At 37.4% G+C, this 26599-nt stretch overlaps 1 protein-coding gene across 10 annotated transcripts in view; it reads left to right on the top strand.

The window, feature by feature from the left end:
- Positions 1–26599, top strand: part of MEF2C (myocyte enhancer factor 2C) — a 152375-nt gene that overhangs the window by 67320 nt on the left and 58456 nt on the right. For all 10 annotated transcript variants that reach the window (XM_024206894.2, XM_024206892.2, XM_024206885.3 and 7 more), the window contains 2 exons: positions 1035–1228; positions 13909–14112. In XM_024206894.2, the coding sequence (XP_024062662.1) occupies positions 1175–1228; positions 13909–14112 (258 nt within the window). In that variant the 5' untranslated portion in view covers positions 1035–1174. The remainder of the gene's footprint in view (positions 1–1034; positions 1229–13908; positions 14113–26599) is intronic.

Genomic DNA, 26599 nt, shown 5'->3' with positions numbered 1-26599 from the left:
AGAGACAAAAGGAATATTTATATTATATTAATTTTATTGCCAGATTTAACATAATATGTGTATGAACTTTTCAAAAAGTTTTTCTTGTCTTTTGTTTTGTTTGGTTAAATAATGTTTTGCAAGCCTTTAGAATTACTCCTGAAGTTTATGGCATTTTATGGAATGTTTTCTGTGTGTTGTAATGTATTTATATATTTACTGTAACAGTTTTTAATTGTATAATACAACTAGTTTTTGAAAAGTGCAGAGGACTAATATGTGCGCTTATCAGAAAAGTGAAAATACTAATTCAAAACATTCTTTATTTAGCAACTGTTCCTATTATTCCGTTCTGAATAGATGAAATACCTTATGCAAATATTCTCAAATGGAAAAATTCACGTTAGCTAGTTACGTACCTGTGGTATAGATAGTTTAGAACATACTTTGAAATGTAGTGGGATAAAGAAGTACTACTTTTCTCTTAAAGTATTTTAAGTAGTACTTGAATTAACTGTAGGTTTTTTAAAGAATGAGATTAAAGGATTTAGATTTAAACTAGCTGACATTTCTCATATATCAAATAGCACTTTAATAATGGTCCATCCTATTTGCATAATGAGGGGCGTTATCACCTCTGCTGTCAAAACACAAGATTGTTTTCCCTTCAGGAATGAATTATCTGGCCTACTTAGCATACACAGGTACAGAAAGGTTTGTTAACTCTCTTATTTAGGTAATTTTTCATGTTAGCACAATGAATGATATTTTAAAAATAGAGATACCTAAATCCATGAAAATTATGGAGACATGCATTTCAGTCATCTTAATCATTTCTTGAAAGATTTGTCGGGTCATTTATAACTATGAAAATAAACGTTCAGGTTACTACTATTAATATTGTCTTATTTACGTTATAACTGCAGAATAATTTGCTTGTACACTAGATTATAATTAGGGCACTTGGTAAACTCCCTGTAGTAACTTTTATCTATTTAGCTGGCAGTTTTTATCAGTTTTATACTAAGAGTTGATTTCTTTTGTGTGCTTAGCAGGAACGGATGCAGGGGTCTGTGAACTGAGTAGTGCAAGTGCTGAAGAGGGAGATTTGTTTTGAGGAAACGGGAAAGAGGAAGAAAAGAGAAGGAAAAAATACATAATTTCAGGAACGAGAGAGAGAAGAAAAACGGGGACTATGGGGAGAAAAAAGATTCAGATCACAAGGATTATGGATGAACGTAACAGACAGGTGAGTAGCAAAAATAACTGTTTGTATTGGAGCTTCATGTTATAGTATATTGCTGGTGTGGCTTACACAAGGCATTGGTAATAAAGAAGATAAAGATTTTTTAAAATATTTTAACCTTGTGTTACACAATATATGAATAAATTGATCTCTAAGGTTCTTTTGGAAATATCAAGATGTCTGACTTGTATATTTTTGAAGTTTATTAATATGTTACAGTTAGGGGTTTGGTGACATAGGCCCTGATCCTGCAAAGACTTATGTGCATGCTTAACTGTACACACACTGGGAGCAGTCCCATTGACTCATGCACAATGCATAAAGTTAAGCATGACTGCAAGTCTTTGCAGGATCCGGGCCATAGCACCTAATCCTGCAAACCCTTATACACATGAACAACTTTATTTGCGTGAGGAGTCGCACTGAACTCAGTGAAACGCCTCACATGTGTAAAATGATTCATGTATGTGCATTTTGGCACAACTGAGTTCTTATCTATGGTACAGGAAAGTACTTGTTCATAATATGTTGAAGTCTTTGCTACTTGTGTGTTGGACATGGATTTTGAAAGGGATCTGCACAGCATCATGTGGCTTAATAATCAAGACCTAATAATGCCGGTATGTTGCATGCACTATGAAACAAAGAGTCTATACTGATATTGGCAGGAAATAAGTCTGCCAGGGTCAGTCACCTAATTTTTTTTAAAATGTGCTGGACAATCTGATACCAAATATTAACAGCAGTACATCCACTGGTTAAATGTGATCATAAGCCAAAATTAATGTTTCTCTATTTTAAGAAAAATAAAAGTCTCACTATTCAGTGTCCTGAATTAAAATCTGTCAATGTATACTTAATTTGTACCTGAGATATTGTACTAAGATTTAAGGCCCAAAAATACAGAAATAAGATACATAACATTTTTGAACAGTATGACTAATTGCCCATTAAGAGTGTGGCTACAATTTAGGATTACCCTACTGTAATTATTTTCTATACATCTAAAAGCATTTAGTACTCAGTTAATGTTAATATACTAATTACATGTATTTGATTTATTATTTTCTTTGTATATGCAAATTTGTATTATAGGAAATTATTATGTTGTCTTTAGAGCTTAAAGTCTCATAATACCATCCAGAAGCAACCCAGTAGAGGAATGATCTAAAATTTTAGTTTTCAAGCATGTCTTCCATTGAATTTGTAAGCGCTGTAGTATGAGCATGCCTTGTACTCTTCGTGGCAGAAAATCGAGTTTAAAAAGCAAACAATGCTAGGATTTATGATGGATACAGTCTGTGTTTTCCCTACAGGTTGCTTATTGCTGTGGGCCAAGCCAGAAAGCAATAATTCTGTCAATATAAAACCACCATATTTGTTTTAATTGCTCTGTAGCTTGAAATTTAAATTAAAGTTGAAATATTGAACTGGATGTGTCATTAACCATTTAGACACTGGTGTTCTGGCCAATACCATATTACCACAATTTCTTCCAAAGCATGTCTGAATTAACATGTTGTAAATAAAGCTACATAATTTTGCCATTAGTAACATTCATTTATATTGTAGCTTTAGTATCCGCTTTCATGTGTTAATAGAAGCCAATAGAGGACTTCATTCTCCAGTGCTGTGAATCTGGCACCTTTCATAAGGAGTAAATTTACTTTTAAAAATAAATAATACAGATCTTTAAATCATTTATTGTAGTACTCCAAGATTTTTAACACCAGTTCCAGAATTAGTAATATCTAAAAGCCTTTCTTTGATTCATATATATTTCATCAGCAATCTTGCAGCCACTCTTAGTCATAACATTGGAAGACTAACAGCTATAGCATTACTATAGAAAGGGTTTATTTTTCCAGTATTGGTTATTTTCATAATTTTGGTAAACCAGACTTAATAACAAATCTGGAAGGATAATTATACCATCCTTTAGCTGCCACACAGTATAAGTGGCTTGATGCTGTTGTCTCATTTCTAATAACATTTTGAAAACTCCAGTAGTAAACTGTTTCTATTGGTTTTTCTCCTTTGTACATTTAGGGCCTGATCCAGAGCCCGGATCAGGCTGTAAAGATTTCTGTTGACTTCAGTGGGCTTTGAATCAAGCAGCTGAGGTCCAGCTATACTATTAGCAATTCAATATGACTGGATTTTCACTGGCTTTGCTGATTGTTCTTTTAAAAATTTGAACAGGAAGTACTACTTCACAAACATGGGTATTTGTTAAAATATTTCACATCCTGTCAGCTGTTGCAGCTTCTGAGCACAGTTTCATCACTGAATTTGTTTTCTAATGTATACATTTGTGCATTATGTTTTTTTTAAAGTCTTCTATATATTGATTTCTACTACTCCATTATATTTGTGAAAACAGAGGAACCAAATTAATTTGGATGCACAGAACAGGGAATTCATAAACTGTAAAAAGTTTTTTTAATATTCTTTTTTTTAAAGTCCCAGTTACAGCCCATTTCTGCAAACCTTACTCATGCAAGTAGTCCCATATTCTAGTCTAATGAAACTACTACTGAATGAGTGAGGACTATTCACCTAGTTTATGGGTTTGGGCTCTTAGCCTGTTCCCATCATAAGGAAAGGTTTTCACAAGGGACAGAGAACAAAACCAAATCTGTTTCTTTGAACCTGTCATATAGTCATTTGTATTGCAATTTTCAGTGTAGTTCTGAGCAAGGAAGGTTGGATGCAGAGGGTGGGGGAGTGTGCTGCATGTGGAGTGTTCATCCCATGTGCAGATCGTGCTATGCCTGAATTCTCTGCAGGGCAGCACATAACGCATGGGAAGGCATGAGGCATGTATCAGGGCCAGAGGACCCAGTGATATATAGATCTTCCAATCCTCTCCCCACAGCGGGGATGCCCCATAAGGGCTCACTGAGTCTTCTTCAGACATTTGGCTGGAATATCTTCAGCAGAAGGACTCTGCAGTTGCTCCATGGCCTGGAGAAAGTGATTCCTCTCCACTATCCCCCACACATTTACCCTGCCTGACTAATCAGGTGGGACATTGAGCAGTGGATTTGCCCCGTTGGGATAGAGATGGCAATTGTTTGTTTAACAGATTACTACTTTCTGTACTAGAAGTCTCTTGTGCTGTGAAGAGCGCTTATGTGAGCAGCTTGCAAGAGGCAAAAATAGTGGTGTCTTCTAGCAGTAAAAGTATCTCTTTCTAAAAAGAGTTATCTCAATGGATATACTTGGGTACTTGGTTGCTAATCTGGCCTTAAATGGAAATTAAAACCCTCAAATTAAAACAGATGCATGTTATAAGCAGCCAGTGTGATCAGCACCTTTCTTCATTAAATGTTTGATAATAAATTCTAGATAAATATTGAGGGAACGAGAAATGCTCAGAGTGCTGTTAACAGGCATTTGTTTCTGTCTGCAAAGGAGGAGAGAAGTATAACATGGGAATATGATCTGTTCTTTTCTTGAAACAGTTGGAACAATGAAATCTTTGAATAGTTAAAGAAAAATTAATACAAATTACTCAGAGGCATGATCTTGAACTATTGCAGTCAATGGGAGTTTTGCCATTGACTTCAATGAGGGCCAGCTCAAGTCCTGTAATCATGGGGAAGCATTCATTGAATTTTGTTTGTTGGGTGCTGGCAGGGGGCCAGGTTCTGCTTGGCCTTCACATTGGTGCACAGTGAGAGAAGGAGAGTAAAACAAGTCTTCTCCTTCCCTGGACGGCCCCAGATTCATACAGTTAGGGAACCCATTGCATTTGGCCAGGGCCATTTCTCACAAGCCTTTTCGCTGTGCTTTAGACCAGAGAGGAAGAATAAAAATGCCTCGCAGCCTCATGTTAATGGCAGATGGTTGGAACTCTGCTGTGGGCTTGCTGCTATAGCAATCCTAGCAACTGGGAGGCCAGTAAGAGTTATCTGCATGCTCAGATTCTGTGGCACCATCAATTGAGGTGGTAGCCAACAATATCAGCCTTGTCCTCTGACTTTGGACCATAAGTTCCAACAGAGACTAGCCAGCAAATCAGATTGTTGAGGGTTGTCAAGATGAGGGCTAGAAAGGGGGGGGGATTTGCAAAACATAGATATTTTTTCTGTTTTTATGTTTGTTTATTTCAAAGGCCAAAAAAAAAAAAAAAAATCAACTAGCTCCACAGTTGATTGTAATATGGGAGGCAAGGGGTATTTTCCAAACATTTTGTTTAAATTTCCCCCCATTTATTTTTCAAATTTTGAAATTTGAAACATTTCAACCAGTCGTAGCGACGGCCATTTGCAGTTGCACTGGTGTCCCCATAGAGAAAGGTGAAATGGTGGGGGGGGGGAGGAAGAGCTCCAGAAATTCCCTTTACACTACCCAGACAAAGCAGGCAGGCTTAAAGGGGTAGGTAGAGGACAATCAAATAGTATAGGAAATACGTACTCAGATATTAGACTTTCTCCCCAAAGTAGCATGGCTCTATAGCTGGTTTGAAAATGATATTAGAGGCACTTGGAAAACACATGCAGAGCAAATTTTGCATGTGTACGACTTTTGATAATTCTTAGCTCCCAGCACATGTGTGAAACTAGGTAAAACAAGACTTGCTACAGTTATCAGCTGAACAGAGAACAAATTAAAGCAGATAAGCAAAGTGAGGTTACAGGGCAGGGAAGAGTATCCTGGAGGGAAATGTCCGTTTGCAGGAAGACCTAGATTTGTTCTACTGACTCCAATACCTCATGCGGCTAGTTTCAAAACTAGTTTCAGATTTACGGGCATCTATTTTTATCTACATTAGCTCTGTTGAAAAGAACAGACTACAAGATCGTCATCTCAATCAGAATGTCATCTGTAGAAGCAGAAAAGGGAGCCTGATGATTTAGTGCAAAGATCAGCTCAAATTTAGGACGACATTTTGTGAGATCCCCCACCATCACCACCACCACCACAAAAAAAATTCAGTCTGCTCTCACAAGTTAACTTGGTTTTAGTCTAGTTTTGAGATTTTATGAGGTTGGTGGGTTGCCCCCCAATTACAGTGTTTTATGAAGGGAATATCTCAATAACATTGAATAGTGTAGCTCTGTACCACTCTTTTCAATGAGATGTACCTTAAAACCATAATGTAGCCCTTAATTTCTGCAAGCCTGATTTGCCATCCTTACTCACATTAAGTAGTAATTTACATCATGAGTAATGGCACTGGAATAGATTTTCCTTGTTAGGCACAACTCCTAGTTTTATCAGAGAGGCTACCTCAACATTTCTCTTTCTTTAAGTAACAAAAGATGTACACTGAATTTTAGTGGCCAGGTTACTAATTTTAATGGCCCAATTGGCTCTGATTCCATTTTAATCTGAAATTCTTTCATGTTGTACTAATCTAATTGAGATTCCATACATGGTAGAGAAAATGTTTTACAAGAGATGCAGACCTAATAATGAATTTCATGGCTGTATTATATTTAAGATTAGGTATGTTTGTATTTCCAAAATATGCCAGAGTATAATTTAAAGTTAATTAGCTTTAGGTAAATATTTAGGCCAAATTACTTTTAATTTGAAATATGAATGAGCAGCCTAAGTAAGGATAGTCCAATAGTAATTATGGTATCATTAAACATAGGTGTGTTGAAAACTAGAGCAGATATGGCCACTGCCTTTCTGTCTTGTAAGGATTGATTTGGAAGGCCCTGAGGGAGAAAGAGCTGGAGGTGGGAAGCAGAACTGAAGCCATTGTGGAGAGGAAGAAGTTACACTCTTCCTGTTATGACAGGAAATGCAGACAAATGTGCTTCCTGACCATTTGCTCAGCAGGGAATGAAATATTCTTTGACCTTTACCTTACGAACATTTTAGTTTTGTTGAACTAGTAAACATGTTTTTTACCCTAAACATTTATTTGTACCTGCCAGACCTAGTGAATGTGGTATAGATAAAAAGTCAGTTTTACTGTACTTTATATTATCTAGAGTATGTGTATATGGATAGAAAGGATATATTTTCTCACTAATAAGATGCCCATGTCTATATATCTAGATACAGTATAAGTGAGTTAATTCAATCTGTCCTAATGAGTGAAGAGGAGTGGGATAACTGAGATTAACCATCATTATGCATATCATTCAATAGAGAAAAAAAATAATATCCAACCATTCTTCAAGTCTGAATATGATATAGGTTACGTTTTGGAGAATTAGAACTGTTTAGAATATATGGGAATAAAAGACTCTGAATATTGCCTACCCTAATAATTTGTGAGTTGTATACCATCCATTAATTAACATACCTCTGAGTTATCCCTCTCCTCTTTTTTCATGAAGACAAATGTCATAACAGAGATCAGCCATTATGTACTAAAAAATTTAGGACTTGTGAAAGAGTGAATAATCTCACAGTTTCTGCTTCGTTATTTGTGTGCTGATACACTAACAATACAGTGTAATGAAAAAGTACAGCACCTTCATTTTTGTGAAGCTTAATCATGAGATGCTAAAAGAACCCTGTTTTATAAAATAGGGCCATTTAATATATTACAGTCATAATTTTAGGTCATTCTACTTAGAGCTCCTCTTTAGTACTGCTGTTCAGCAAGTCAAGGCTCAGTATGCTTGAGGCTGTCAAGGACAATAGTTCTTTTTGCAGCATAACTTGCTGCTATGTTATCCCTATAAGTTATGCTGGAGAGTTACAAGAGCATAGAGCAGGCTGCTGAAGAGTCCCTTACTGCTCTTTAAAGGACCTTTCATTTAATATGGTATGCCTAGTCGTTGTCGCATAAAGGAGGGTTTGTCTAGAGGGAATCCTGCAGTGGTGCTGCTTCCCACTGCCATCACCATTGAACATAGTCATAAAGTTTGTTACAGGAGAGCCTTTTAAAATGACAAAGTGAGCTAAGCAGAATAAAATAGTCAGGAGAGTCGGGGGTGGGAATAGAAAGGGGGTTGGAGCTTTTGAAGAGCTGTCGGGGTTTGGCTATATGATAAGTAGAGATAAGTGTCTACCCCGGCACTTTAGTCAAAAGTCACATGGCTCATACATGGCCATCTTGATTTTATGATGATGAGGGTACTTCATTTGATGCTTCCTGTTTGCTAGATAACCCATATCAGCTGACCCCACTCTGACTGAGGAGGGACAACCAGCACAACACTCCCCCAGAGCCAGGTAGAAGGCATACATCAAATATTGGATGCATGAGCTGCCTCCGGTTTCCACAGGCCCTCACATTAACATATACATAATATCAGGAAATGTATGGGGGGGGGCAGGTTCAGACTCCCGTCTCTTCTCCTCCTTTCAGTGCCAGCAACTGCACAGCCTCATGTCAGGACAGGAAGAGGTGAGGGAAGACCTGACATACTGTCCACGGATTGAATTGCTGCTGGAGGGCAGGGCAGAGCACAGGCTGCTGTTTGGAAAACAGAAAAAGTAAGCCATAGACTCTGTGTCCCCCAATGACAGATACTGAGTACCAACGATGGCACTGCTATTACAGGCCAGTCACTCTAAATCAGCAGAATAAAAGCTTCTACCTCTCAGCAATGATTTCTGCTCTTACACTGTTCCATTCACATCTACAAGCAGCACAACAATTTTGGCATAATTTTACATAAATAAAAACAATTGCAAGTAGATTGCTCTTTCTTGCTGTTATCACAGTCTGTGGGTATAGTGTCTGAGTGGATAAAGCATACATACACGTTGTATTATTCATTCCAGTATGTGAAAGGACCTATATACAAAACCAACTAACCTATCTCCTAATGTATTTGATTTAAACAAACATTACTCACTATAAATAGAATGCCAAATTCTGGCACTGTGCCAAATTACCTTCCTAGTGAGAGCATATTGCAGCTATGAAGCAGTGTGAATGTGCACTTGCATTCTAGCTGGCTACAGCTCCATTCACAGATATCACAGTCCCTGATCCCAAAACCATGCCTCAGAAAGCCCATTCACAGCTTTGACCATAGAAAGCCTGAAGAATTGTCTTTCTGTAGTTTTGGAGGAGAACCAGAATTAGAGATGGAAAATGTCCTCCCCAAATGGCCTTTGGTCCATGCTTTCTTTCTTGTGCATACACTAAGTTTAACCTCTAGCCAGAATTTGGTCCAAAATTCACAAAGAACTAGCCTTGATTTATGGGAGAGAAGCTAGGAACTGGCTTTTTCACTCTTCCTTTTGTTTTTGTAATATTTAAAACAAGTGTAGTTTGCTCAAAGCCTGGACAATCATCTTTGCATTTAAACTTCCTTACTTCACGTACCCAAGTACTGCAGACTTTCAGGGCCTGATCTTCTGAGGTGCTGGGCGTTGCCATTGTGTTCAGTGAAAGTTCAGGGGCTCATCAGCTCTGAAAGGCAGGCTCTAAATGAATAAAGCAAGCTGTATTCAGAGCTTATGTAGAACACATGCAACATGATTAATTTTCAGCATGCTGCAAGTACATGCTCCATTCCTTGCACACTCCACTGGAAATGTTGTCTGTGAAACACAGCTTGGCCACACTAGTTACACAGTACTTATAGAATTGTACTTTTGAAAACTTAAAAATACTGACAATTGCTTTTCTATTGTATGGCTTATGTATTTTGTGTGTGAGAGGCTTCAAGGTTTTAAATGGGTAAATGCTAACCTCCTCATTCTAGGCAGCCATTTTATATTTCTCGACACTTAATTCCCCGGTTATATCACTATCATCATAGACTAGACCAAGAGGCTAGGACTTCACAAATTGCCCAGTCAGGGCTTGATAAGCCTCCTGAATACAAAAAAAATATGGAAACTTGAGGACAGTACTAGACATCCACTGATCCAGAAAGCAGAAGGGATAAAGCATGTTCCAAATCTGATTTGGGCAGCAGGCTCAATTGTTAATTAATTAATTAACTAGTCCTTGGTACAGTCAGCAGGGGTAAGAATATGAAATTATTCAATCTGTGCTACTGAAAAATACATTTAATATTAATCAGATATCATCAAAATCCATGCAAATAGGTCAGTTTTATTTTTAAATATGTCAGTAAATTGGCAACACAGTTAGATTTTACATTATAAGAGTCTTCCTTCCTGAGAAATTGTTCCTGTAGTCTGACAGATTATCTAGCTGCTTATATGGTTTACAATGTCTGTAGTATCTGTATCAGTAACCTGATCAGTTATCAGAATTATTCCTTTTAGAGATTTTTTTAGCCCTAGTAAAGTAAAGTGATCATATTTGGATTGTGAAATGTTACAGTAAACCCCTTCTCCTCAATACGACCCGGTACAATTTTTGAATATAATCATTAAGCTACTCTGTAGTTTGTGTGCATGCAACTGTGTTTAAGAAATGTCTGTATTTACTTCATGTTGTTCTTAACTTAGCACAAGTAAAAATTATTTAAGTACAGAATTATAGACTTCCAATTATAGGTTTCAATTGGTTTGCACCTAGACATAAAGAGACAACATATTTTTAATAAATTATTGCAATCTTTAATACTCAGTAAAATCATTGTAGTGCTAAAATATTGTATCCATCATCTTAGTCAATATTTATTAGCTAATTTTGATTTAGGTGGATATAGCTAACAACATATTGGACTCAAAATACAAAGTCAAATAATATTTTTGTTGTTTGTTCATATTACTCATCTAAATATTTTAGAGGGTAAATGAGTACATTCCTCTTCTTGATGTGGCTACATAAAGGAAATTATATGAAAGAAGAATGTATTTTTAAATACCTTTAAAAGTACTCTTAATCTCTCCTGAAGGTCTTGACCCTACTGCACATTTATTAAATAAATAGGCTCATCCCTATTACAAACTATTGTAAAAGTATGAGAAATTACATTATTACAATACATTAGTAGGTATAAGTGCAAAAGCTCTGAATTGCAATCAGTCAATCGGTGGAATATTTTAAAAAGAATATTCTAGATCATTTTAGAAACAGTAATTGATACAATTGTTTTTATGTCTATGAACAATGGCAAAAAGCATTATATAATACATTTGAAGACTGTTAAAAAGAACATGGAGATAATAGTGAATTAAATTCAGAGCAATTAAGATTACATTTTAAAGAAAAGTTAATAAAACCTCTAGCTTATCTGTTGTCCTTTTTATTTTCAGTGTTCGTGAAAAGGCACTATAAGTAGTATCTTTTTTGTCATAAGTGTTATGAAATAAGTATGTGCTATGCAGCACATCTGTGTGGTTACCCAAAATGTTCAGGAGCACCTAACAGTAAACACAAACAGTGGCTTTAAAGATATTTCTGTGCTGAAGTATACTTTGATGGTGAGGAGCTGTAACATGCTAAATACTGAGGTTTCTGTGCAACAGAAACCATATTGTATAGATACACTCCACCTACAGTACTGTGGTCAACTAGTCTGATTGAAAATAGTTTTACATGCAGAAAAATGTGTCGGGTTAGTACATTCTCCCCTCTGCATGTGATCCATAGCTTGTGTCGCCTTTTCTAAAAAATTATATAGATGTTCATATTACTGTGTATAACATTGCATCAAAAGACAAAAGACATGTCTGGCTTCAAGACTAAGCTTGATAAGTTTATGGAGGGGATGGTATGATGGGATAGTCTAATTTTGGCGATTAATTGATCTTTGACTATTAACGGTAAATATTCCCAATGGCCTGTGATGGGATGTTAGATAGGGTGGGATCTGAGTTACTACAGAATTCTTTCCTGGGTGTCTGGCTGGTGAGTCTTGCCCACATGCTCAGGGTTTAGCTGATCGCCATATTTGGGGTCGGGAAGGAATTTTCCTCCAGGGCAGATTGGCAGAGGCCCTGGGGGGGTTTCGCCTTCCTCTGCAGCATGGGTCATGGGTCACTTGCTGGAGGATTCTCTGCACCTTGAAGTCTTTAAACCACGATTTGAGGACTTCAATAGCTCGGACATAGGTTAGGGGTTTGATACGGGAGTGGGTGGGTTAGATTCTGTGGCCTGCGTTCTGCAGGAGGTCAGACGATCATAATGGTCCCTTCTGACCTTAAAGTCTATGATTCTATGATCACAATTTTCTGCAAGCAGATAAAGTGTTTAAAAGGCATTTGAAAGACTGATCCGTTTTTCAATGGTAAGATGAGTTTTTGACTGCGTATTTGATCAATCATGCCAGATAGCAAAAGCCAGCTGGACTTTACCCATTTAGATATGTCTTAATATCAGCCCGTGACAAAAATATAGACTCAAGTCTAATGCTGTGCAAACTGTTTTTTTAAATGCTTGAATAATCAGATTTAATACTAATCTATCTGTTGTTAACAGATTTTATAAAGGTGTTACAATGATCGAGAGGGCAATAAAAGTGACTTCATTCATGATACATTGTGGAGAATAAATGTACAGAGTATTGGCATACAGCCACATCTCTTTGAGATAGACTAGCTGGTAGGGATTAGAAGGTACTTAAATGTCACGTTTTCCATGGCATGACCAGCTGGGATTCAAAGGTAGACTAGGGTTGCCATTAGCATTAGCTTGCATTAGGAGTGTAACAAGATAAAACAACTGCCTTATGAACCATGCACAATGGAATCTTTTTTGCCTCAGTGATGAACCATGTGCATAGGTACTTTTACTGATGGTATTAAAGAATTGGTAGCACTGAGTGTCAGATTAAGCAAGTCTACACTACCTGGTTAGTGCTTGTCCTCAAAGTGTCAAATACCCTCACTGCATATTTGATTTGAACTGATAATTATTTTAGTACCGTACGTTTATTCACTTTCAAAATCCATCACAGAAAATTACTATAGAGGAAAATAGCTATTAAAAATAAAATATCTATTTATGTGTTTAATGCAAATGGAACACAGAAAAAAACAGAAACAAGTCAGTTCTTACTATTAGATTAGATTTCTCATAGTAAGAAACTCATATACTACTTTGAGATTAAATAAAATGTGTTGACAGGTATGTATGGATAAGAGCTCACCTCAATAATGCATATATATTACTGGCTAGTCAGTACTTATATAACTTGTTCTTCACTCCCGATTTATATTCTTCATTGTACTGACACTTGAGAACTTGAAAGTGAAACAAAAAGGATTTTTTAATATATTTGGTAATTTTTCAAAACTGTTATAGATCTGAGCATCTCTACATCAAATCTTTTTTGACTAATTAAATGTGATAGAACTTTTCTTACTGGTAGACAAATTGGGGGGAGGGAATTCAACTGGAATTAATATCTGTTAAATAAGAATAGGCTGAATCTTTTGTTAAAAGTTTTCTAGAACTGAGGTGTTATGTTTAAAATGTTGTGGGGGTGGGAGGCAAAGATATCTACTATGCAGAATAAACGTAATAGCTTAGGTGTGGGCAAAAGATTAAGTGGACTGAATTAAAATATTTTGGGAAGAACCCAGTGCCAATGTTTTAAACTGGTTAATGAGACAGGAAAAATTCACAGCTCAACTAATGGAAATGCCCCATATTTTTTTACTTTCTGTGGCTTGAATTGTGCATTGAAGATTGTATGCATTTCCCTCAGTTACTTAGCACTCAGATATTTATATTCTGTATTGGAACTATGTTTCAATTTATTTGCTTTCTGGATGAACTTATTAAAGCTCAAAGACTATAGCAATTGCAAGTTATAATTTCATAAAAGAAAAGGGACTCTAGAAAAGAGACTTAGGGATTTTTGACAGACCTGTTTTCCTTTTTCCAGGTGACATTTACAAAGAGGAAATTTGGGTTAATGAAGAAGGCTTATGAGTTGAGTGTTCTATGTGACTGTGAGATTGCTCTAATCATCTTCAACAGCACCAACAAACTGTTCCAGTATGCCAGCACTGATATGGACAAAGTGTTGCTGAAATATACAGAGTACAATGAGCCACATGAGAGTCGAACGAATTCAGATATTGTTGAGGTAAGAATTTATGTCCTGTGAGGACTAATTTTTGTCAATGCTCATCTAAGACATCTGATCTTAATGAATGATTTCTGAAGTTGTGTAGTTTATTTTTAAGAATACCGTAATTTAAAAGAATTCAAGGAAAATTGACTTAAAAGTTATATAACAAATGTTGGCACTTTCTCTGCCACACAAAAATGGTTGAACATTGGAAAAAAATCTAACTTTGCTTAGAATGCTTTTACCAAATATGTAAAATTAGAACATGGAAACAACATTTATCAGAATGTTATTGACACCTTATAACATTATTATAGTAATATTATTTAATGTAGACTCTTAAATGTAGTAGTCTGTATTTTAACTGTTCAAGAATATTAATTCAAACTTAAAACATTCATTTTCAGCATCCATTAATTCCATTACTATCATAGCAAGTTAAACATAGTTTAAGGCTCAAACCAAAGTAAATGTGACTTTTATGGATTTTGTTAATATAATAAAACATTAGAGTAAAATTTCCAAAAGTGCCTAAGTGACTTAGGGGCCTACAGGTAACATTTTCAAAAGCACTTCAGTGACTAGGCACTTAAGTCACTGAGGTGCTTTAGAAAAGTTTACCCTTAAACTCTTAAATCACTTAGGTGCTTTTGCAAATGAGACTTAGATGCTTCTGAAAATGTTACCCTTGATGTACACTAGTCAAGAATTTTGAGCGCTGCAATAGAAGAGATTAAATTTAATGTGTACCTTTTAGATACTGTTGATGAAGAAATAGTTCATGAGCCTATAGATTGTATTGTACTTGCTGCTAGAGGTTCACAATGCAGTCACATGAAACTATATTAACAAATATTGTAACCAAGAATATAACCCTTTTTGCAATCTAGTTTCATGTTGATGTACAGGGCCCTACTGTTTAGCTACCTCCCAGATCCACATGCACATCTCCTTGCCCCCATTAGGAAGGGGAGTGAGTTCTCACCAAAGGGTGCACCATGGGTGCTGGAATCCATGTGAGGTGGGACCATGAAGGGTATGGGATGAACAATATTCCCCCCACCTCTCTAAGCCCCCCTTAGAGCCTCCACATAGATGGCCAAAGTCTCCTGCTGATCTCTGGGGATTCAGCCCTGGGACTGGTGGCCAGTCCCATGTGCCATTCTGCAAGGGACAAACCCTGACCCCCAAATTATCCTCCTTCCTCTCCTGACAGAACAAAAAGAGTGCATTCTTAGGGAGGAAAACCTTGTTGTGAAATTTTTCCTTTAAGCTCCCTCTTTCAGGTTTTCCTATGGAAATGGGTGATTAGGCCAATAGGTCGGGATTTAGCTGAGTAATTTGCTGTGCTTCACAATGAGTGTATATGTCCTTTGATCAACAAGTCCTTTGGTTTCCAAGAAATTTCAATGTAAAAGTGAAATTTAAGCTATGCTTATGTTGCTGTAACTTTAAGGGGTAGATTTTCAAAGGGAATGATATACACACCTGCAAAACCCTTTTTATTTTATTTATTTATTTATTGCACAAAAAAATTGTCTGATTTACTCATGTGATGGCCAGTTTGCATTCGAATATGTAATTCTGTGGGGGACACAAACTTCTGTGGATAACCCAATTGTTTTCAACCCTTAGAAAATTTAGCCGAAAAATGGGTAAATATAATTATTTAAATAGAATGATGTTAGCAATAAAGAGAACAAGTGATAGTAGTTTAATCAGTGGGCAGTTTGAGTGATATGGTTTCTAGCATTGAGAAGTGCTTAGGCCTCTCCAGTGACAGTATTGTTACAAGGTCGGAAGAAATAGTTAAGCATCATGTTAGTGTTGAAAAAGATTTCTTATATTACCAAAAAAAAATCTGTGCAAGTATGTCTTTACTTGATCATTAACTTTACTGTTACCAATACAATGGGGCAAAAAACCCACAAAAGAGCAGACAGATGGCTTTGCACTCTGTGTAGTTTTGATATATGTTAAGGTGCAGAATACAAAACTGCCACATTTTAAATATTTAAATTGATCATTTAAAATTTTACTGCATTATGAGTATTTCCTTGTGGGGAGTCCGCTGCATTTGGCTGTGTGACATCTAGACTTCATATAGCTTTTAATTTTGTTCTGCCTAGGCAATCAAAAGCAGCCTAAGGATTGGATGGTATTATTAAGTTTGTTTATTTTCATCTTAATGATTGTTCAATAACTATACTTCAGCAAAAATACAGAGCATAGCTCTGCTTGCAGCTTTCTATAGAACTAGAGAAGAAAATCTTTTAAAGTAACATTGTTTTTGAAATACATGCAAGGTATGCCCATGTAACGTCCTCTGTAATTAATTTAGAATCCCAATTTCTCTTCACATGATGCATAGTAATGTCTGTTTAGTTACTTGTTTCGATTCTGCTGTTGGTCATTAGCACATACACCTCTACCCCAATATAACGCTGTCCTCTGGAGCCAAAAAATCTTACTGCGTTATAGGTGAAAGCGCGTTATATCGAACGTCCTTTGATCCGCCGGAGCGCACAGCCCCGCCCCCCCGGAGCATTGCTTTACTGAGTTATATCCGAATTCGTGTTATATCGGCTCACGTTATATCGGGGTAGAGGTGTATCACAACTTCTTCAAATGGTATATATTCCTATAATTCAAAAAAATATGTAGATAAGAACATTAGTCTGGCCATACTTGGTCAGACCAATGGTCTGTCTAGCCCAGCATCATGTCTTCCAACAGTGGCCAGTGCCAGGTGCTTCAGGGGGAACGAACAGAACAGGGCAATTATCAAGTGATCCATCTGCTGTCGTCCAGACTCAGCTTCTGGAAATCAGGTTTAGGGACACCCGGAGCAGGGGGCTGCATCCCTGACTATCTTGGCTAATAGCCATTGGTGGACGTATCCTCTGGGAATTTATCTAGTTCTTTTTTTAACCCCATTATAATTTTAATCCTTGATATACTTTCAGTACTTTCAAATGAAACTATTGCTATTCAGATTTATGCCTAATTTTTTTTATATAGCTCTGATTAAAGTTGTTAGTTTTATTATCAGCCATTTTAAATGCATTTTACTGGAATTAATTATGTCTAGTATTTATGAAGATACCACTCTTCAGATAACAATTTATTATTTGAAGTAACAGAAGGCACAGGACTTTGCATTTCTAATAAGTGTTATGCTGTTTTTCAAGGAAGAAATGACTTGGAATGAAGTTAATGGGTGTTCTAATAGTTGGCAATGTTATTGCAAATCACACCAAGCTATCTCAGTGCTGCCCAACTTGTACATATAGAATTCAGAGTACAGCCATGACACAAAGTAGATTAGCTAATATTAAGAGAATTTATAAACCTTTTAAACCCAGTTGCGTTTGTCTTATTTTCAGACTTTCTAATTTATCATATTAAAAACAATTATTCCTATAATGTTCTTTATACATAACAATCGCAGTCCCATATGATACCTATCTCTGAAATTGCCTATACAACTTCATTTCACTCAATATGCAACAGATCCAATGTTACCTTAGTTATAAAAATGTATTCTGAAACACAGGAGTGGGAGTTTAGAGTTCTTCAAGTTTGTAAAAGTTATCTGTTAATTGGGTTGGTTTCATGCATTACAGTGTAAATGTCCTCTTACCACCTACTGTTGACCTAAACTCTAACATAGAGGTATATCACTTTTGAGAGAGAAAAGTGTATTCACCCTCCATGTTTGCTCATGTTTGAATCTCTTCTAAGCAGTGAATGACAACTATTCCAAATCCTGTTGAATTATGTGTGGCAGTTTTGTGATGTGTATTGGTTATGCAAACAAAGGTTCACTTTGAGGCCTCGGTTTGGAGTTGAACTGTGTTCCTAAAACTGAAGCCTCAGTGTCTTTAACCACTAAACCACCCATCCCACAGTCTTTCATTAAATCTTATTTCTGTTAATAAAGCACATCAGTTATTGGGATTTGACGATTTATTTTAAGGAATAGTATGAGCTATGTAAGATTTGGTTCTTGCTAAACCTTTTGGTTTTGATGGCAAAGATGAACTTCTACATTATGTAAACTTCCTAATGCTGTATGATAGGTACCAAAAACAATACACTTACTACAGTTGTTGGTCTAAAAATAGAATTCTCTTGTGTGATAGAAAGTTTTAGATTACTAGAAGTCTTGTTATTCTTTACTTTAAAGTGGGATAGGTCTTTCTCAGAATAAAAACTCCTTTTGCATTTACTACACATTTTTGTTTAATCTATAAAATAGCATTGTTACAACTATGGGTTTCATTCCATCTTTAGTTGTATACAAAATACCTTAGATTCTCCCTTTCTTTAATTGAATGGGATCTATAATAGGTATCTCTTACTTAACATGCACAAAATCATAGTCCTCCAGTTTTGGTTACTGAGGTCATAATACTGAGGCTGTATTGGTATTTCTGCTTGGGGATGAGGAAAAAATGGGATTAAGATAAAAGTGGGGTGGGCTGATTTACTTAAGTGAGAAAATTACACTTTTCTGCAGTAGAACAGAGATCTCAATGTTTGTTCAAAATCATGGGGTCTGATTCTCCTCATTTGTATAAGTTTTACACAGTTGTAACATTATTGACTTCAGTGGAGTTTCTCTTGCTGTACACCAGTCTGCGTGAGAGGAGAATCAGGCCCATGGCTTGTGAATTTGAGCTGCTTGTATACACTGGCTCTGGGCCCCATTTGCTGCCCATGTCCCTAAAAAGTAAGTGGGTCATATGTCATAAATAAAGGATGCATGCGTCTCATAAGGATACCTCTAATGAACTAATCTTTACACACCTTGAAAACATGGCCTTAGTTAAAATAGTTTAGTCTGTTAGTATATGTCTGATTAAAATGCATGGAAAACACCAGTTTTGATTATTTTGACACACCAAGTCAATAGGTCTTAATTTGTTAGACATAATACACATATTACAATTATAATAGGCAAATCTTGTCTGCAACTGCCAGTTGTACCAAACCTTAAGGTCTATGAGAGCTACAGAGCCATACCTAAACAGCCCTTTGTCTGCAGGAAGAACTGATCTTTTTTGCCTCTTTTTTGTGCCTGATCATGCTTTTCCCTATGGTTTATTCTGTTCCTCATATCAGAGACCACTTTCCAACATTACCGCCAGGTTTTGGGCTAATGGACCCACCTCTGTTACCCAGCCTTATGAGCATCACATAGCTTTCCCTCCCACATCACCCCCTTTTTACTTTTACCACAGCTGCAATATTTGCCTACTGCCATCTGAACAAGGGAGAAGGTGGGCAGCACCTCACCATTGATAAGGAAGCATGTATGAAGGACTGCTCCATGACACACGGCTATTTATCATCCTCTGTTTGCTCTAATTTATCCAGTCTAGTGCATTTGTTCTCCATTCTCCATTTGGGCAGAACTCCATTGACTTGAAGTGGAAATCTTGCCTGAGTAAGGGATACAAGACCTAGCACATTCAGCTCAGCCAATAGTGCCAAAGCACAGTGTCATTCCTCCAGGAGACTGGAAAGGCCATTGTCCTTTGTTTGCATGGGGACTATTTTTAGAGTTATCTTGGTTGAAACATAATTACAATCATAAGTATATTCCAGAAATCCAGTGTGTTTGTTTAGCTAAGCCATTAGACTTTTTGCAGATTTAAAGTGGTCTCCTGCCTGCCTTCCCCCATGCCATTACAGCCTCAGCTACTGTCTCATCTTCATCAAGTCTCTCATGAATCCTTACCAACCCCTGTTCTTTTTCAGTTCTCAACCTCCTAGTCCCTTCTCTTTGATTCCCACTCTGTCCCCATGCACATAAATCACTCCCTCTCCCTGCCCGCCAATTCATCACTCAGCTCTTTTGTGATCTCCAGTCCATCAATCTCTCTGACCCTTTGCTGCCCACACTTCCCCCTTTCTCAAGTTGACCTCCACCTCTCTGTTGATTCCTTGGTCACTACCTTTAACTCAAATTCTCCTGCTCAGTTCCTCTTTCAGATTTGTCCCACTGACCCTCTGTTCTGGCTCCACACTCCTCCGCCTCTTCTTTTCCTCATACCACTGAGCAGTTTTGTGGAGAAAAAACAGAATTCCTCCACTATAATTTGTTTTCTGCTCATTCAACTTTGCCATATTCTTTATAGAAACAGATCCGCTTCTCCACACTAATCATCCAGCTGCTCTTCTCTAAACTTCTACCTCACACACATACACATCCGTGTCCACAATCTTAGCAGTTTTTAAAACAGTTTTGATGTTATCTAGCAAGAACTTCTTTTCCCTACTCCCAGCATCTTCTTCTTTCCCCACAATCTCATAACTTTGAACTGTCTCTCCTGCTATCGACTCCCGACACTTTGACTCTCTCTCTTCCTAACTCCTCCCCTTCCCTCTTTTTTCTAAATCTTTGTTACACACACTGACCCCTGCTTCTTTTGTTCAGCCTTCAAACACACGGTGGTAGCCCCCATCTCCCAAAAAATCCCTCCTTTAACCTCACTTGCCTGCCTCGTTACCACACTGGCTCCCTCCTCCGCTTCACCTCAAAGTTCCTCAAGCATGCCATATCCTCCCACCCATATTTCCTCTTTCCCTGTTCTCTTACTAGATTATGGTCACTATTTCTACAACAGACAAAAGCATGGTAGACACTTTACTGGATAAGTAAAAGACAGGTCCCTGCCCCAGAGAACTTACACGAGTGAGAGCAACAAAGAAAAACATTAGGGTAAAAGATTAAAAAAAAGGAAGGATTACAATGATATAGTCACATGATTACCCAAGTAAGACACATCTGAATCCTCTGCAAGCTCATTTCCATTTCACGACACTTAAACCACCCTTACTAAGGGCCATCTTCTGACCAGTTCTAAGGGTCTCTTCAGCTTGACCTCCTTCATGGTCCCTCATGTCCAATGTTATCTTTCTTAATCTGTCTGCCACTTTGAAAACAATTGATAACTTCCTCCTTTTCTGCTGTCTTCCTTCCTCGGGAGTTTTCCTCATCCTGTTCTCTCCTTCTCCTACATTTCCAGCTGCTCCCTTAGTGTCACTCTCAGTGACCTTCTCCTTCCATCACTGCTGATGCCCCTTTGTCCTCACTCCCCTCCTCTTTATCTCTGGATGACCTTACTCTCATGGCAATATAAGTGACATCATCAAGACGTAGCTTCATTCAGAGTTCAATCTAGCAGGAAGATTGTGCTATTACTTGGCTTTTGAGGGTGAAAGGGTATTGTTGCAGGATGGCCAGTGGAAGAGATGATCGTTCTATTTTGAAAGCATAAATCACAATTTCAAAAAGCTACACACACTTTACTTACAAGGTCTTTTTAAAAAGTGAATCAAAACTGCATGGTTTTTAAAATGTGTTTTGCCCAGGGCCCTGTGGGCTTGTGGCATTGGACAGGGACAATAAAGTGAGCATAGCCAGAGATAGATGTGTGCCAACTGCGGCAGCATTTTCCACTCAATCAGAGAGAGCTGAGATTGTGAACACATGGAGCTCTTCTTGCAGCCTTCATGTCCAGTGCATTTTACAACACACAGAGCCCTGGTTATATGATACAGTGTTAAAATTGTAGGGATGAAAGATAATTTCTGAAAGGGAAGAAATTCATAGTAATACGAGGCTTTATAAATGTCAGGCTTGGTGCAAAAAAAAAAAGCTCACTTTGTTCAGCTAAAGTGAATGAGCCCAAATTTTGTATAAGAAAAATATGCAACAAGTGATAGTCCATAATATACAATATTTACTTAAGTATAAGAGGACTAGCTACAGTTGAAAGTCTAATTGGCTTTTAATAGAACCAGCAACATAGTGTAGTGAAATGCTACTAAATCTGCTGTGGGATAATGCAGGGACTTGAGAATTAAGACTTAGTGTGGCTTCAATGCATTGAAAAGCTGGAGATCATTAGGCTAGCGTTCAGGTGACAAAACCTGTATGCATGTGACAAGCTGTATGGGCAGTATATTGTGTCACAGAGAAATGCCACAACTCCATATTCCTAATTGACTTATTACATATTATCCCATCAAATCTTACAGACGTGCAGTGGATCCTTTAGCACACCTAAGATTAGTCACCTGGCGAATGAGCTGAAGGGGAAAAAATTGCCTCTGTCAATTATTTCTAAAGGTCACAGAGCTAATGACTAGCTGGGAGGTTAACTAGATTTTGAAAGCCTCTTGATATCAGTTAAGACTCTGATCTGTACATTTGTGGTAAATAAGCCCCGTAACTATTTAAATCTACTGTTTTCAGAAAAGAAACAGGACAACTGTTGTAGTGTATGTAATAAGAGTATTTTCTTCTCTTCACATCGTAACAGAATACTGTATACAAACAAACTGGGAAATCTAGGTTGGGCCAGTTTCAGAGCTGGTGTAAATCACCATAGCACCATTGGAATCAGTGAAGCACCCAGCTGAGGATCTGGCCCATTACATGTAGAGTAAGCTTGTTAGGCAACAAAAAGAGTTAAAGTGGTCTAAGGAAGCAGTGCTTTAATGGAAAGAGCTTGGGACTTATGAAACCTGAGTTCTGTTCCCAACTTTGTAGACAGAGTTCTGGGTGACCTTGGACAAGTTACTTAACTTTCCTGTGCCTCAGTTTCTTCATCTGTAAAATGGAGACAGTGAGACTGACTTCCTTTGTGAAATGGTTTGAGATCTAGGCATGAAAAGTGTTATTTATACATGTAGTAGTATGAGTGATCCATATTTAGTAGCTTCTGCAGGAAAACGCTGCCCTTAGATGCACATGTGACTTGCACTGAGTTCAACAGCTACACTGTGTGCATATCTGAAGACAGAATTTGGCCAAGGCACTTTGTTATTATGGTGACTTTAGGAACTTTTTGAATGTTTGGTTCTTGGTTTACGATTATTAACTGTGGGCCAGATGCTGGGAACTAGTATTGCCAGCCCTAAGTGTTAAAAAATCATAAGTCAGTCACCCTCCTACCCACCCCAAATAATTTTAATTCCAAACTTTTTTGACCAAATAAGTTAGAAACATACTTTTTAAAATGAAAGACGGTATTCTTATGTAATCATGGGACTCCAGGAGCTCAGGCTTTAAGAAAAATATTAGCAGTCTGAAGACTCATGATAAAAGCATGAGCGTTAGCAACACTAATGAGGGATTGAGAAGGCTTTCGAAAAGTCTGCCATGATGCCACCAGTATTCAGACATGAATAAATGGACTTCACTTACTTGGCAACACTGATTTCTGCTCTATGCAAAATGGTTGCTGAACTGAAAGATCAAATCCAGCAGATAATGGCCTTCTGTTCCACCTTCCCCTTCCACACGCACATATGGGATTTTGGCCAGTGAATCTGTGCACTGCATGGATACATTAATCAAGTCTGAAGCTCACCCACAATCTTCCCCTCCACATTAAACTATTTAGACTCACTATGAAGATCTCTGCAGCAGGCAAGGGGTGTACAGCCAATCTGTGCCAGGATCTCCACTGTTGTTCTGCAGCCAAATGAAGGCTTTTTAAGATGCTTTGAGGCCTGCCACAAGGAACAAAGTAGCCCAGAATTTGGCCTTATACTTTTTTACTTTGAATATATTTCAGATTAATCCAATATGGGGAATAATACAGCTAAGGAAAAATTGCATAATGAGTTGTTTTTCTTAGAACTGACCAATTCATTACTATGATTTCTCCACAAGTGTTTGGTTTTCATGCAGCACATTTCATCATCGTCAAGGGTCCCAAATGATAATGAAATACTTCACCTGGTAGATTATTTTTGCATAAAACAGAGAAAGAGCAAGCGAGAGAGAAATGCAAGTGCTATGGATTTGTTAGTGATTCTAAACAGCTTTTTGGTGCAGACTTAGTGCAACATCTGGAAAGTTGTCTTTAGCCTTTTCTTGGAAGCAGATAGTAACTTGCAGATTAATCCAAATCTGTTGACAGAGATCATCATGTGACAAACAGTGCAAGGCTGACATTGGAAAACACTGTTTAAAACATTTTAAAGAGTCCCCTTTTCCTGAAGGTGTTTTTGGTGGGTCTGAAGCAATGACAGCTGCAAGACATGGGCCTTATCCTAAGTTGGTGTAAATTGGAGGTGCTTTCTTGACATCAATTGAGCTATGTAGATTTACACCGGCTAAGGATTTGGCCCTATAATTTTGACAGATCCCCCTTTTATTTTATTTTTATTTTTCCACACTCACTAATTGCTTTCAAAATCTTTGAGTTAAGTGTCTCTGTAAATGTTTGGATGTTATTGTTGTAAAAATGCTATGAGAATAAATGTGAAAAATATATTTGCAATATAAATGTGCTTCAGACTTGATTCATGATGCTCTTCTTATGTAAAACTGGGCCTTTAAATCTGTATTGCAGAGTATTAGTTCTACTTCACAGATGCCTGTTTCTTTCTCCAAAACACGATATATCTGGCTGAGAAGCTGGAAAAATCCTACATGTCTGTGTAACATTCTTATAGTCTAATAGCTCAAGAGTTTTTCTCCCAATCTAGTCACTGGAGAATGTTCTTTGTTTTTGTAGTCACTGTTTCACATAGTAACAGCTTGTTGCATTTTGGTCTGTTTGCCAGAGGGTAGGTTTATTTTTAAATCCCTGAACTCTGAATTTTCTTTATTTTTCCAAGATTGGAAGCAGCTGAAATGCCTGAAGTTACAGGTTGAAGGGCCTGCTTTACAATATGAGAAAGGGAAGTTCCATCTTCTCCCACTTTTGTGTTTTTCTTTCTTTCTTTCTTTTTTTAATTTTTCCTAACCAGTGTCTCTTAACTGGTAGTTGTCTAAAAATAGAAAACTGCCTAACTAAAAATAGCTTGGCTCTCAGCCTTGCCAAGGAAAATGGAGATGAATAGGCGTGGAATAGAAGGCTGAGTAATCCAGCTCTATTCATTCAGAGATCCCTTTGAGAATGCAGGGAATGATAAAGTGCCCTCAAAAAACCACAGGCCTGACTTGCTCTCTTCAGACTCCTAGGTGCCAATAAACATTTTAGCCCAAGGATATATTTTTTTCTCATAGATCGTAAACACTTTCTGAAAGACAGGACTTTGTTTCACATGAGCTGACTTACTGTTGAAAATAGCTGCCTTTCCTAGGGTCCCTTTTTTTCCCCTTTCCATGGTGTTTTTAAATATATTTTCAGATGAGCAGTGAGTGTGGTGTCCTGTTAAGAAATACCATGAAACTTTACATGTCTAGTAGCCGTCAATGAAAAAAATTTGATATGTATCACCAGTTGCAGACTTGTTGTGATTGTACCCTCAAAACTTTGCAGATGTCCCTGAGGAGAGAAAATTTCTCCTCTGTGTACAGTAAAAGTAAATGAGTTAGGTAGCTGCTTTATTTAAATAAACAATTAGACTAATTTAGCTGATATATCTGTGTATTATTTAGGCCTTTATCTTGTAGTGCTTCATTCATCCAGTGCTCACAAATTTGGGGTTTTTTAACTAACTGAAAAATGTATTGAGAGCTTTGGCAAGGGTTTAGAGAAATTCTATTCTATTTTATTCTGTAGAAGTTCTTATAGCATCACTGCAGGATTAGAGTGCATGAGGCAGCAGTGAACAAATTAGTTATACTGGGAGAGAGGATTTAAGGGAGGGATTGGGGTAGGTAACTTAAAACAGTTGGGAATTTTGTTTTTTGTTGTGTGGGGTTTGGTTTTTTTGGTTTGTTTTTTTGTTTGTTTTTTAAGGAATCTGAATACCCTGCACAAACACAGTAACAAGGTGTGGAAATGTCAGCACAGTTCACAGGGTTATTTGGGCCTGAGTATTGTTCTGCTCAGTTCCTGTAATGCTGCTGGTGATAAGGCTCTGGAGACAAAGGACGATAATTGATGGAAGGGGACTTAAATCACTGCAAGAAGAATCAAGGTCCTTGTATCTGTGTACATTGACTCTTCTGGTCTCCTTCCTTCTTGTAAAGCATTTTGTCTTCTTGCATGTTGGCCCCCAACTGCTCTTTGTAATGGAGGCAGACCACAAGTGATTCCTTTATGCAGTATACAGGGTATAATTGTGTCTGTGTGGTGTATTAGTAATTACCAAGGCTGAATTCCCATATTGTATCTTTACTGCAAGCATGGAAAAATAGGACACACGACGCAGCACAGCCATTTTCAACCTAGATAGTGAGCTACTTATAGCTACATTCCAGAGACAAAGGCTTTTGTGGGCAAACCCATTTTTCATTTTCATCATTAAGACATCCCTGTTTTGTAAAATGTAGTTATTTACCTGAACTCTTACCCAGAACTATTAATCAGAAGCCTAGAAATACCATATCTTCTGCTAAGTCACAACTGTTCTTAATTCAAACTGCTAAACACCCCCCTCCCTCCCAAGACATTTTGTTGTATTTAGATCCTGCACGATGCTTTGTGCTCTCAGTCAATGTGGAGGTGAGTAGTTTGACACTGAGCTCCTTGCATAAGCAGCCTCTTCAGACACTTACACATGAGAGTAAAGTTAATGAGTG

Source organism: Terrapene carolina, unplaced genomic scaffold (assembly GCF_002925995.2).
Source record: "Terrapene carolina triunguis isolate 2854851 unplaced genomic scaffold, T_m_triunguis-2.0 Scaffold69, whole genome shotgun sequence".
NCBI classification, from domain to species: domain Eukaryota; kingdom Metazoa; phylum Chordata; order Testudines; family Emydidae; genus Terrapene; species Terrapene triunguis.
The sequence above is the reverse complement of the archived record's forward strand: the minus strand, read 5'-3'. Positions and strand labels throughout refer to the sequence as shown.